At 39.3% G+C, this 15,480-nt stretch overlaps 1 protein-coding gene across 1 annotated transcript in view; it reads right to left on the reverse strand.

Moving 5' to 3' along the window:
* Positions 1-10,311: 10,311 nt before the first annotated feature.
* LOC127661429 (guanine nucleotide-binding protein G(o) subunit alpha) overlaps positions 10,312-15,480 on the reverse strand; it is a 146,748-nt gene continuing 141,579 nt past the window's right edge. The window contains exon 8 of the mRNA XM_052152136.1: positions 10,312-12,627. Within this exon, the coding sequence (XP_052008096.1) occupies positions 12,440-12,627 (188 nt within the window). The 3' untranslated portion in view covers positions 10,312-12,439. The remainder of the gene's footprint in view (positions 12,628-15,480) is intronic.

Below are 15,480 nucleotides of genomic sequence, written 5' to 3' on the forward strand. Positions count from 1 at the left end.
CATGGTTTTACAGTCACGATTTCGGTACGGTTCAGTATTTGCTTTGTTCAACAAAAATAAATATTACTGCCAAATCCAAAGAATACTCCAGTTGGTAAACACTTCAACAAGTTTGCCCTTAATAAAAAATAAAGGTTGTACCTCAGTAACCATAGTTAACCATGTTATTTGTAGTAAAGTTATAGTAACCACAAAATCAACATGTTACTGTCATGGTTACAACATATAGTAAAATCATGGTTGCTATATGGAAACTAAATTATTACTGTTTTAAAACCATGATTAATTGTATCAAAACCATGATTTTTGCTCAGAAAACCATGGTAAAAGCAGTCATGTTCAGTACGCGGCAGCCCGTTTCAGCTGATCACGGCATGTTTGGCCCCGTTTCGCGGTTGGCCAACTGGGAAAAGTTCCAGTTCTCCCTAAGGCCAGGTTGCCCCTGGTTACTACAATATCACTATAGTAAAATCATGGTTCATTTTCGTCAGGACCCTTAACTAAAAAAAATGTTTCTCTAATTACTAAATCAACATTTTAACTTAATACCTGCACTATTGCATTACATGCATCAACACAAAATGCACTTCAAACTCATCTCAACATGTATTACATTTTCGAAAGCTGTACATCACTATAAAAGGAATAACCTTGCTATTAAAATGGATATGAGAAGGGATATTGTGTTTATGCTGCTTGAGTATTTTAATCATACGTGGAAATCCCATATGAACACCCCAAGCACTTTAGTTTAGTCAGAATTAGCACTGAGTGATTGACTCCCACTGTCTCTCAGGCTGTGACACACTAGTAATGAAATACATGCAATGGGATTACATATATAAAATACAAAATATAAGTAACTATATTCCACTATAGTTACAGTTTAAATAATTGGTAATTAGAAAAGTATTTTGATAAATGAAGAGATTATTTTGCATTTTATTGTCATTCGTTTCATTTAATATTTAGTCCTTTCAGATGGAAAACATTTATACATATAAATTATGCGATCCAAAGTGCATTTGAACAGTGGTGAAACACTTTCTTATGATGTTTTACATCCATACGAGCAGACAGAGAAGTGCGTGTGAAGTAAGTTTAGAGCAGAAGAAATAGAAATAAACCTTGTGTAAATTGTCAGCTTTATGCTAAGCTAAAATACAGTTTCTAGCCATTTTATGCACGTTACCAGGCAAGATAAAAAAAAAAATTTCCAAGAAAATTCACATTGGATCATAGTTTCTTTTTGTCTAGTCAGACCTTTGATATTAGGGCAAAAATCGTACTCTTGATATAATTTTTGTATTTTTTTCCTGTAAAAATATCTAAAAATCCTTAAAACAAGATCAATTTGATTGATCTTGAATTGTTTTAGAAACAACACTGCATAAGATATTTAGGGTTTTCAGAGAATGTATTTGTAACGTGTATTTTGTCTTACTGTACTGGCAGAATTTTTATAGTCAAAACATGTGCTGAAGAAGTAATCCAAAGTATTTAGAATACGTTACTGACCTTGAGCAAACTATCGGAATACGTAACGTTACATTTTACAGCATGTATTCTGTAATCTGTAGTGGAATACATTTAAAAAGTAACCCTCCCAACTCTGATTACAACGGATCTAGCAGCCAGTGCTGCTGTGTGTCCCTCTCCAAGAAGTATTTAATTTTTTTCTTGTTCTGTCATGGTTGTGAAGTTGTTTATAATATGTATTCATATAAATGTTCCTTGTTTCTTTACATTTTTTGGCAGTGAAAGAGAAATTGCACCTCTATCTATCTATCTATCTATCTATCTATCTATCTATCTATCTATCTATCTATCTGTCTCTTTCTCTGTCTGTCTGTTCGTCCGTCCATCTCTCTGTCTCTCTGTCTACCTGCCTGTCTGTCCGCCCATGTCTGTCTGTTTCTCTCTCTCTCTCTCACTCTCTCTCTCTCTCTCTCTCTGCCTGTCTGTCTGTCCATCAGTGTCTCTCTCTCTATCTGTCTGTCTGTCTGTCAACAAACATGTAACTGATGCACAAGTCTGTAGGAATTCACGTCTGCGTTGTGTATTTACACAGACTAGTTATTAGGCTGCGCACAGAAAGCGACGTCAGTGACTGAGAATCAGCAGCAGTGTCAGCGCCTGAGATGATTAATGGTGTTACCGAATCTCCTCGGCTCTCCCGGTTCTCACGCGTAGTGCGCGTAAACTGCTCTAGACGAGGGTGACAGTTGTCGCTGCTGGACGCTTGCCTCGAGGAAACCGAAAGGGGTGCTGCAAGGTCAGGCGGCGAGACCGCCAGGGTTTGGCATCAGTGTCCGTCAGTCAGTCTGCCCAGCCGAGTTGACTCGCTAAGTGAGACAAAGCAAAATAACTATAGTTGAACTGACGCTCAGATTTCAGGCGGGAATTATTTTTCCCGCCTGAAACCCGAGCGTCTGGTCAGTGTTGTTATTTTTGCTTCGTTTGAGGCGAAGACTTGTTAAGTGATGATCTGTTTATTTCAGAGTGCACATGAAGTGTTTCTTCGTGTCACACTGACTGTCTGAACTGAACAGGCCAAATAATTATGTCATCAGACATTTACAGCAAAGTGACCGCGTCAACGAACATTTAACGTGCTTTATTTTAGTGACTTACGACTTCTGCAGTCCGCATGTAGGTCTTCTTTGTATAAGATGGTATATTTGGAAATTAAGCGCAGATAATGTGGAGATAAAACGGTAATGACACAGGCAGTGAGGTCCGAGTTGATGGTATTTCGGTTGCGCTTTTGCCCACAAGAGGGCGAGCTGGTCGTGTGTTTACTGCTGTAGTTCAGTCTTTTCTGTTACGTATGTTATGGCGTTAGAAATCATGCTTTACATAGTTTACAGGATGCTCTTGTGTAGTTGACAAAACTGTCCCTTTTTTCTCAAAATGAAGATTTTAGGTTAGGTGTACAGTGTGTTCAGATGTGTGAGGGAGAGTAAATTGCACATGCTGTGGCAGGTCACCATTTTTTTTCTTTCAAATCAGCATTTGGTAGTTAGATGTACTTAAATAGTTATATGATGTGACAAATTAATTTGTATAATATTTCAAAAAATATATAATATTATATGTTTAAATATTAATGTAGTTTAAATGTATTTATGAAATGTAAACTCTGAAGTAGCCTAATATGAGATCAGATAAACTCGCGTGAAAAGTTTTGAGAGACCCAAGCAAAGACAATAAAAAGTCTTGATTTTATAGCATATTTTGTTTTGCTGTGAATTTTGTGTGAGCTTGGCGAGCTGTGACATTCAATGCGTAGAATTGCTGTCCCTGAATCCCATCAAGCCTTAAGTAGCCTACTGCTGGTCCTGGAACCGGACTTCATCCAGCCGCAGCTCCTGCACTGACTCCGAAATTGAATGGTTTTGTGGACCCAGACAGACACGCGTTTGCGTTTTCGCCGCAGATAAACAGCCGCTATGGCAAAGAGCTCGCCTTGTTGTGTTATATTTGCTTTGTAGCACATTTATGCTACAGTATGTGGTAACTAGGGTTTTCTGTATGATCAAGACATGTATGACTTTCATTTTTTTTCTGCAGAACACAAACAAAAAAATATTTGTAGAAGAAAATCACTGTTTTATAGGCCAATTCAATGTAAGTGAATGGTGGCCAGAACTTTCAAGCTCCAAAAAGCACATAAATGCAGCATAATAGTAATTCCAGAAGACTCCAGTGGTTTCAAAATGTCTTCTGAATGTATACAATTGGCTTTGGGTGAGAACAGACCAAAATATAACTCCTTTTTGACAATAAATCTTGACATTAGCCTTAGACATTAGTTCCCGGTTTCCAGAGGCGGCGGCAGCCGATTTTGCCGGGGCTTCAGCCCCGAATGTTTTGAGTGTAGCCCCGATTGAATTTTGAAAAGTTGACTGACAAATATGAAACCGGACAATAGCCTATGTAAACCCCCAAAATCATAAGTTGCCTTATTTCATTGTGCTTTGGCTTTGCACATGCTGCATACAGCCTGTAAAAATAGACATATGGCATAATCTAGCCTATAGAATAAGTTTCTTTGCTGTCGGTAGCCTATGGGCGACTCCGTTTCTTCCTCTCTGTTGAATATGCAGCAGGTAGGGGAGGAGTTGACATCAACTAACGTTACTTAACAGCAGTTAGCGAGTTAACAGCAGTTAGCAGGAAAGACAGCAAAAATGAAGCAAATGAGGCTTTGGGGATTTTTGGGGAAGTCAGTGGGTAAGAATTCACATTTGTTTTTGTCCTTAAAGTCTGAAGATCATCATATCGCTGGCTTTCACCCACAGTAGGCTAAACCTCAAGACGTCCACTACCGACTGTTATTACATGTTGTATCCTCTAGCCTCCTTGTTAGCGCATTCACCTCTCACGCTGGAGACCGCTGTTCGAGTCCCGTTCAGAGTGTACTTTTCTTGTTTATCATGTGTTGTTTTCTCTAAGGATAAACAATAAGCATTAGCATAAATTGTATGTGTGACTTGTTTTGTGATATTAGTTTGTAGTAAATATACACTTTGAGGGTAGCAAAGATGTGCCAGAATCAGGCATGGAAACTGGTAACAATTAATCAGTCACTTTACTTTAGAGAAAGTTAAGTGAAACATTGTTTCTCTCAATGCTCCTAATGAAAGGATTTTGACAGATGAACATTGGTAATTATATACAGTTCGATGTCATGGTGTGTCAATGAACTTAGACTAAAGTCATTCATGTATTGCTTTAACTTAGGATCTTATACATCATTTTGACTATTCATGTCAAAAAATATAAATTATTTATATTAACAAATATTTTTTACTTCACTTTACTCACTATAATATAACTCTTTTGTGATGACTTTATGTTAATGTACATGAAAATTCAAGAATCATGATAGATCTTAGGGCAATCCCACTGATCTGCTCTTCTTGATGAATTAGTTGTTTGAAGCTGATTTGCAATAAGTTATGTGCTGTATCTGTTCTTTTGTATCACAGATGATTCAGGGAGGAGAGAGGATGAGTTAGTCGAGGATAGTACTAGAGTGGAAGATTTAGGAACTGTAGAAACAGGCCCAGCCAGAGCAAAACTCGAAGAATACCCTCTCACCAGATTTGGACTACAGAGAAGTGGTTGCTAGTGTGAAAATACAATTGTCTGGGCTAAGCCCCGGATGTCCTTCAATGCTGGAAAAGCCTCTGCCGGTTTCATATTTGTCAGTCAACTTTTCAAAATTCATTCGGGGCTACACTCAAAACATTCGGGGCTGAAGCCCCGGCAAAATCGGCTGCCGCCGCCTCTGTCGCACACACACACTCTATAGATTCTGAACTTGATTCACTGGCATCATGCTTACAGATGAGGTTGCATAATTAAAATTACACATTTATGATTGTTTTAATACAAACTTTGAGACTATATTATATTAGACTTTCACCAGTGCTGGAACAGGGCTAAAGCAAAGTGTGTATAGGTCTGACTATGCTAGACTGTAGTTTGAAGTAATCACTTTTCTTTGCATGATACACTGACTGCATTTATAAGATAGCCTATGTCGGCGTTAGCTAGCTAGCCAGCTTTATCAATAGCTGTTAGCTAAATTTGGTGGATGGCAGTAACTGTTTATAAAATAGGCTGTACATTATAAATGTGTTGACACAATTCAGTATCGATGTGATTCCATCAGATTCAGATCTGTCATTTTGATATATCGATGTGCAATTATTTTATAAAAATAGACTGTATATATTTTCTGTATAACCAAGCTATGTTACGCAAATGAATTGGTCTTTTTGCATCATCTTGAGCACTGTATAGCATTAATTTCATGTGTTATTGTTTAACTTAAATTATTGTTTATAATTACAGATTAACATTGACGTTAACCTGACTTTTGGTATAAAGAGAAGATCGTTGAAATTATATGCAAGTTACGAAGCAAGGTAGCTTGCAATTCGTCAGTGTTAGCAGGCAAGACCAATTTAGCATAAATGACACAGATCAATCCTCATGGCACTATATTTCACATGCTTTGCAGTTTGTGGCAGGGCGGAGGGCGGGGCCAGGTTGTGATCCAACACACCTGATCCCGTATTAGGCTAATCAAGCCTCCGAGAGGGATAAAGGTTGACTGCAGAGGATCGTGCGGGAGAGAGAGATCGTTTACGGACATGTCCGTCATATGTGTGTGTTTGTCTTTTGTTTAAGTTGTTAATTAAAATATTATTTACATTGTCAAGCCGGTCCTTGCCTCCTCCTTTCCCTTGAACTACGTTACACAGTTATGTAAGCTTACCTGTCCAATAAGAAGAATGCCAACTCGCCGGTTTTCATCCCCAAAACCGAACGATGGTCCCTCCAGGAATCAAATTCCCTGCTGATGTTCACTATAGTTTTTGCTCAACCACGATCATGTTCCCGCTTAGGCAGACAGGATTCGGTAGGTACATTTTTTTTGGTGTTGTGCTGGGAGCCAGACGTTTGCAGGATTCCATCTCTAAGATAATGTTACCTAGTGTTGCAGTTTGTTGTCGCTGTTGAATAGCGGAAGAGAAGCACTGAGGCAAGGCTCTCAGGAGCTCGGCAAAAACGTCACATTCTTTGGATTTTCCCGGCAAAAGCGACCTACTTCCTTTGCATGAAAATCAGTCTACAGGCTTTAATAGGCAACCTAGAAAGTCCGGGAAGGGCTAATTTTTAAGTTGCGTTACAAGACATTCACACATTGTCAAAAAAGGCGAATATTACATGAAAAGTTTTACATATTGCACATTTAAGTTAATTTTATATCAGCTACTTTAATACCATTACTTAAGTTGTTTTCTCATGAGCTACTTTAACTTTTACTTGAGTCAGTTTCCACGAAGGTATGTTTACTTTTACTCAAGTATGACAAATGTATACTTTATACAACACTGCACACACACATACAATCTCTTCCTCTCTTATCACAATGGCTAAAACCACTGTCTTATGCATAATGTTAGCTTACCCTTCAGCAATAGATATTTTAAATGACTGCATTATGTGCCTGCAGATAGTGAATGGTTTAATTCAGCGTGAAATGACAAATTCACACTATAACATTTGTGACACAATACATAAAACTACCTTAGATTAAAGTATTGGGTATTGCATGCTGAATAAATCTGCACCAGGCCGTCTCCTAGCAACGGGCAGACAGTGGGGCTGCACTATAAATAACTTAGTGTGTGTGTGTTCGTGTATGTTTGTATCTGTGTGTTTGTGGAAAAATAGCTGACAGGGACAAGATCCTGTGATTGAATTTTAGGGCATACCAAGACACTACACTGACTCATCATTGTGTGGCTACGAGGTCCAAAATATTTCAGCATCACAGAGAATAATATGGGGAACTAGACATAACGGTTCAGATCATGTGATTCATGCTTAGCTTTTTACTCTTTGCAATTAAGAAAAGTGAAAGAGAATCTGATCATTTAACCCTGTTATGTTGACATGTTTGCAATCACTCAGTCTACATATAATACAGTTATTTAGAGCAATTACAATATGACTAACTGTGTGTACATCAGTTGATACATATTCTAATAGCTCTATTTAATTATACTTGCACAAATGTCTTTATTGGGTCCATGCATCATTTTTGCAGTAGGCCTATTGGTGCTGGCTTGACCCTCATGAACCTGGCACAATGTAAGCCTTGGCCTTGTGGTTGTGTTCAGGGGCCAGAAGAAAGGTTATTACCCATCACCACCAGAAGAGGGAGAAGAATGATTTTTATTAGAAAAGGCATGTGCTCCCATCTTCCAACACAACATTTTTCTTGTGTTTCTTTCTTGTTTTTTTTCCACGATTCAAGCCACATAAAAGCTAAGGTATGTAATTTTATGAAAACAATAACAATAGCCTACAAATGTACTGTATGTAAACTGTGGGAATATGCAAACTGTATACAGTACATATATATATATATATATATATATATATATATATATATATATATATATATATATATATATATATATATATATATATATGGTTTATTGTTCATATACATACATTTCTGTTGTTTCTAACAGGAGAACTGAGTGTAAATCTAAATGTTCGCTGAGGAACTGCCCTTCTCCACCCTATATTAAGCCTTTGTTTTGAGTTGGGTGGTCAGTCGATAAAAATTACCTCTCAGTTTCCAAATATACACTGCATTACATCCTCTTATGGTAGCTCTTATGGACACACAGACATATCTACATACTCCTCTCATTTTCTCTCTCTCTCTCTCTCCATCTCTTTCCACATGTGAATCTCTCATTGCAATTACCATACAATCAAACTGGCACAAAGTGTCCTTTCCTCTTTTGATGCTGTGGTGCAGAGTGACTGAGTATATCCCTCTACTCTATTCATCATTGTCTGACTAAAACACTCTTAAGAGGCACAGAGACACATAATTATTTCCTTTGAGATTCAACTGCACTTCCTCTATTCAGTTTATATGCTAAGATGCCATGTTGTAGCAACTTCAAATAAACAACATTTGTAGTGTATGTAACACATATTTTGATTAGGTTGTAGAATGTGGAGCTACAGTCTGCTATGCCCTAAAACAGACCAGCTTCTCACTACTGACAATAGGGAATGGAAACTGAAAATTGAGCCATGATATTTTTCTATGAGATATAAGTTACTGAGCAGAGATTTGGGTAAGGGTGCATTACAGATTCCTGGACATTTTATCATGTGATGATTGACTGTCATTTATTTCAGTTTCTATCCCTTTGAGTTCTTAAAGCATTGTTTTAAGGTGTTTTAATTGAAAACATGCATCTGAGCTGAAGACATTTTCATATCCTCTCTCTTTCCTCAGCTGGCTGAACACTTCTGGTACCTCTATTGCCTTATTGGTGCCATAATCCATCTTTGAGCCCATAAATTCTCTTAAAAGGATAGTTTACCAAATTTTTTTTATTCTCTCATCATTTACTCACTACCATGCCATCCCAGATGTGTATGACTTTCTTCTTCTGCAGAACACACATTTTTAGAAGAATACTTTCAACTCTGTAGGTCCAAAATGTAACTCCTTTTTCACTGTATGTCTTGACAGCAGTCTCCTTGTTGATCATAATTGCAAGCTCATTTACACTTCCTGTAGCACCAGCTAGTGCTCTGCGCATGTGTCAAGCACTAGGAAGTGTAATCAAGCTTGAAATCATGATCATGCCTAGAGACTGCAATGACTAGATGTACAGGGGAAAATAAGTAATATTTTGCTCTGTTCTCACCCAAAACCAACTAAATCACTTCAGAATACATTGACTAAATAACTGGAGTCGTTAGGATTACATTTTTTCTGATTTTATTTCCTTTTGGGAGCTTCAAAGCCTGATCACCATTCAATTGCATTGTATGAACCTACAAAGCTATTCTTTTAAACATTTTCAACTGTGTTCAACTGTTCAGCAGAAAAAAATCTTCATTTTTGTTTAGCAGAAGAAAGAAAATCATACACATCTAGGATGGCATGAGTGTGAGTTATTGTTGAGAGAATTTTCATTTTTGGGTGAACTATATCTTTAAAACTGATGTGTAATTTCTTCGATGTTAAAATCTTGGTCTCGCATCCCAGCGTAATATGCAGTCTAAGATTCCTATAAGATCAAAACATTCCTCTCAGACTGACACCGCAACATTGGCTCCACGAGTGTTGTGAGTTTGGGGTGGCATGTCAGTTTGTACAACCATTTGAAAGGCGGGGTTGTTTTAAGGTATATGTGTTAGGAATTCCTTGTCTTGTTTCACTGTTGCCCTCTGTCTGCCATTTTTGTCACCTTTGCATTCCATAGTTTTGTCCCTTGTTTAGCTCTACTGTCTCACTTGTCATTGTTTAGAACTACACTTCCCAGAACCCACCTGCCATCATCACTGCCATTTTGTTCATTGTTTTCACCTGTGTCTCATTCTGTCATCACTCACTGTGTATTTAAGCCCTGCTTTTTGTTCACTCCTTGTCGTTCGTTGAATGTTGTTAGCCTGGTGTGTGTTCCCTGCCCGTGTTTTCTATGTAATGTTTATTTCCCCATTGAGGGTTTTCCTTTGTGTTTTGCCTGTTTGTTTATGTAATAAAGTTGAACTGCAACTGGATCTGCATCTCCTCGTCTGCCTTCGCTGCTCGCTCATAACAATATGTTTGATAAGTGTTTTTTGTTTTGTTTGTTTGTTTGCAATTCCATTTAGCGACACCAGTGACACAGAAATGACACACTTAAGATTTAAGCAACACTATAAACAGTTATGAATAATAATCAAAGCCAAAATGCTCCAGGTTGAAGTCATGAAAACTGTGGCTTTTAATGTAAACACTACATTCGATTGGTTTTCCAGCACGAACATCCCACATGAAAGAACAACCATTCACTAAAGAAGAGGGACAAAAGCAGCACAAAAGCATTCACTTGGAGAGAAAAAGGATTAAAAAAGAATAGAAGGAAAGTAAAAATCAAAAGTGGTGTAGGTAATTGTACAGTTTTTATCTTTTAATTGCATTTCAACTGAGAAGGCAGAGAGGGAGGAGAGATACATCTTTCCAAATCTACGTGTGATTAGGTGAGAGCTGTGCTTTTCTATGCAGACCTGGAAGGTGTTCGAGTACATTTCTCAAAAAAACAAGAGAAAGCGCATGAATCTGTATAGCAGTGCTCAGCCCAGCCCTCTCCAGCACCGGGGCGGGGCCATGCCACCAAAAAGTGGTTCTTTCAAAAAAACAAATTAAAAAATCAATACATATACTGTAATTCAGGTTAAGTAAAGACATTGCAATGCAGGGTGAACAGGCAAAAAGAATCAGTACAGTTCATCAACATCAACATGGGTAAGTCAGTAAGAACGGTACAAGAGTGGATCACAGGAACCCTTGCAAATAATCTTTTTTTTTAAAAAAGGGGGAGAGAGAAAAAAAAAAGTTCTGTAGCTACAAAGCACAATAAGTATACCTTTAATAATATTACAGAATAATCATTGATATTGGTATTGTTTTCATCATCAATGTCTTCGTCATCATCATTTGTTATTATTGTCATAGTCATCCATTTTATTTCTTCTTTTTTCAATTTCAGTTTTATTTCTACTTGTAAAGATTCTAGAACTGGATGATCTACAGCTTTCTACAAAGACCGTCTGCACTCCTGCACATCATTGGTCAGGATACCATTTCCCTGAGCCCACATCTACCCACCACCACCCCCTTACCACCCTGCCCACACGATGCCCTCTTTTTGTTGCGGCTGTCTATTCCATTATTTCCTCTTTTTTCTTATTTTTTAAGGTTTTATTCTTTATTTTTGCACCATTAGCTATGTGAAGCAGTTAGCTGTTTCTTTATACAAAGGCTGATGGGTCATGCTATCAGTGACAGGGGACTCCATTTACCCAGCCAACTAAAATGGAAAACCTAGGGAAGTGAAGGAATGAACAGGTAAGTGTGACAAAGGACAAGAGGTAGAAGAAAGGAGGAGGTGTAGTAATATAGTGTGTGGGACAGATGATCAATAAATAAATTAATAAATTAATCAACAACAATAACACATGTAAAAGTCACTTACATGACAATGTTAATAACTTTTCATTACAGTGACCTAGTGTTGCTAGTTCTATTCCCAGACACGTCATTCTCAGAAGATTGGCACTGATATGACACTTGCGATCATTGGACAGGTTTGAGAGGCCATGAGTGGAGCGGGCCCTTCCCCAGAGATAAATACGACCCAGAGAGCTGACCTACGGAAGTGACGGGGATGGGCTGAGACATAAGAACATACAATAAAAAGCCTGGTGGTGCAATCCTGGGTGTTTCCATTCTCTACGATATTAAACATCTGGAATTAAAATGTGATCACTACAACTGCAGTTTGGCTGCAACTGACTTTAACTGTAGTGCTTAATTCTAGCAAAACTGTCTAAGCCATGGATTTAGCTATCACTGATTTTCATTGTCACATTATTATCAAAGTAAATTCATATTCCCAAGCAATCATTTACAGGTCATCCCCCTGACTGATATTTGTGCAATAAATATAAATAAAATGACATCAACATAAAAAATAAAAATAGCAAAACAAAGACATTTCTCCAAAAAATGAGGGTTGTTTAGTCAAAACAAAGACACAGTGGAGTACAGGGGAGAACAAAACATACAACAGCAAAGGAAAACAAAATGATGACCAAATGAAATGCACAAAAAGGTCCCAACTTTGTTCTAAAACCATAAAGGCTGGGTTTCTATAAGAAATCAGTTCTGTTGGCAGCTCTTTGAAAGACAAACTAAAAACATTTCATATATATAATATATTTATATATTTGTATATGCCTATTTTTAAATTATCGTTATCATTATTTACCAACTTGCATTTTCATTAATAATCATTTCCAAAGAAGTGGCTCGAGAGGGAAAGGGCGGGCCTCAGTACAAGCCGCAGCCTCGCAGGTTGTTGGCGATGATGATGTCAGTGACGGCATCGAACACCACCTGGATGTTTCCTGTATCCGTGGCACAGGTCAAGTGACAGTAGATCTCCTTGTTAGGCGAGCGGTTCTTGCTTTCAAATTGTGCTTGGATGTAAGCAGCTGCGTCGTCATAGGTGTTTGGACCTACAGAAGGAGAGAAAAGGATGTAATGACATTATGCCAAAATGAAAAGTGAGATTAAAGTAGCACTCTGTGATCTTCAAACCGGCTTTGTGCTTGTCACTCGAGATGCTCATTAGTTCCAAAATATCAAATGACCTTGGCAACTTCTGACATTCTGAAATGTCTTCACTTTTTATCTTTACTCTTCTCACATCATAATAGCCATGCTTTTATGATTCGTTTAACAAATCCAGATCAAATCACTTTATTGTCACACTACCATGTACACAAGTGCAACAGTAGGTGAAATTCTTGTGTGCAGTTCCAAGCAACATAGCAGTCATGACAGTGACGAGACATATACCAGTTACAATAAACAACATACTTACACAACACAATTTACATATCAAATGTACACATACTTACACAACACAATTTACATATCAAATGTACACATACTTACACAACACAATTTACATATCAAATGTACACATACTTACACAACACGATAATTATATACAATACACACAATATAGAATACACAATATACAATACAATAAGTAAGGAGTATATGAAATATATATATATATATATATATATATATATATATAATATATATATATATGTGTGTGTATATGAAGTAGTATATTGAGGAGAATATGTTGACAGTCCAGTGTGAGATTATAGATTAATAAAGTGCAGTGCTAATTATTGATCCTGATAGATCAAGTGTTCAACAATCTGATTGCTTGGGGGAAAAAGCTATCATGTAGTCGGCTGGTGCGGGTCCTGATGCTGCGATACCGCCTGCCTGATGGTAGCAGTGAGAACAGACCATGACTCGGGTGGCTGGAGTCTCTGATGATCCTTCGAGCTTTTTTCACACACCGCCTGTTATATATGTCCTGGAGGGAGGGAAGCTCACCTCCGATGATGTTCCTGGCAGTTCGCACCACCCTTTGCAGGGCTTTGCAGTTGTGCGCGGTGCTATTGCAGTACCAAGCGGTGATGCAGCCAGTCAGGATGCTCCCTACAGTGCTGGTGTAGAACCGTGTGAGGATGTGGTGGTTCATTCCAAACTTCCTCAGCCGTCTCAGGAAGAAGAGGCGCTGGTGAGCCTTCTTCACAACGGCCTCAGTGTGGACGGACCATGTGAGTTCTTCAGTGATGTGGACACCGAGGAACTTGAAGCTGCTGACTCTCTCCACCGGTGCTCAATTGATGGTGATGGGGCTGTGTTCTCCGTCTTTCTTCCTGAAGTCCACAACAAGCTCCTTGGTTTTACTGACGTTGAGGGAGAGGTTGTGCTCTTGACACCAGCGTGTCAGAGTGTGCACCTCCTCTCTGTAGGCTCTTTCATCATTGTCAGTGATCAGACCTACCACCGTCGTATCGTCAGCAAACTTAATGATGGTATTGGAGCTATGTGTTGCCACACAGTCATGTGTGTACAGGGAATACAGGAGTGGGCTGAGAACACAGCCCTGCGGGGCTCCAGTGTTGAGGGTCAGTGATGAGGAGGTGTTGCTGCCCATTCTAACCACCTGACGTCTGCCTGACAGGAAATCCAGGATCCAGCTGCACAGCGAGCTGTTTAAGCCCAGAGCCCGGAGTTTCTCATCAAGCTTGGAGGGCACTATGGTGTTGAATGCTGAGCTGTAGTCTACAAACAGCATTCTCACATATGTGTTCCTTTTTTCCAGATGGGAGAGAGCAGTGTGTATTGTAGATGCAATGGCATCATCAGTGGAGCAGTTGTTGCGGTAGGCAAACTGCAATGGGTCCAAAGAGGGGGGCAGAACAGAGCAGATGTAATCTCTGATTAACCTCTCGAAGCATTTGCTGATGATGGGGGTCAGAGCAACAGGACGCCAGTCATTTAAGCAAGTGATTGTGGCTTGCTTCGGTACAGGCACAATGGTTGATGTTTTGAAGCATAAGGGGACTACAGACAGGGAGAGGGACAGATTGAAAATGTCCGTAAAAACACCAGCCAGTTGATTCGCGCACGCTCTGATGACGTGGCCCGGAATGCCTTCTGGACCCGCGGCTTTACGGATGTTCACCCGTCGGAAGGATCGGGTTACATCCACAACAGAGACGGAGAGTGAACCAACCTCTGTAGCGTCAGCCGCGAATACTCTCTCCGCGAGGGCGGTGTTATTGTCCTCAAAACGAGCATAAAATTTATTACGTTCGTCCGGGAGAGATGCAGCAGTGTTCATGGCGGAAACTTTATTCCGTTTGTAGTCCAAGATTGTGTTAATTCCCTGCCACATACTTCTAGAGTCAGTGGTGTTGAACTGACCTTCAAGCTTGTGCCTGTACTGGCGTTTGGCTGTACTGATAGTGTTACGGAGGGCATAACTGGCTTGTTTATGCTCCTCCGTGTTAGAAGAATTAAAAGCGGATGTCCACGCAGTGAGTGCCGCGCGAACATCGCCGTTAACCCATGGATTCTGGTTGGGGTACATCCGTATAGTTTTGGTCGGAACAACGTCCTCTACGCACTTCCTGATGAAACACGTTACGCTGTCAGCGTAAACCTCGATGTCGTCATCAGAGGCGGACCGGAATATCTCCCAGTCCGCGTGATCAAAACAGTCTTGTAGCACAGAGTCTGATTGGTCCGACCAGCACTGGATCGTTCTGAGGGTGGGTGCTTCCCGTTTTAGTTTCTGCCTGTAAGCAGGTAGAAATAGAACGGAAGAATGGTCCGGGGCGGGGGAGGGATTTGTAGCCTTCCCGGAAAGTAAAGTAACAATGATCTAAAACCCGGTCCCCTCGTGTGTTGAACTTTATGTGTTGGTGGTATTTTGGAGCGATTGTTTTGAAGTTGGCTTTGTTAAAGTCCCCGGCAACAATGAACGCAGC

This window comes from Xyrauchen texanus, chromosome 21, assembly GCF_025860055.1.
Source record: "Xyrauchen texanus isolate HMW12.3.18 chromosome 21, RBS_HiC_50CHRs, whole genome shotgun sequence".
NCBI lineage: Eukaryota > Metazoa > Chordata > Actinopteri > Cypriniformes > Catostomidae > Xyrauchen > Xyrauchen texanus.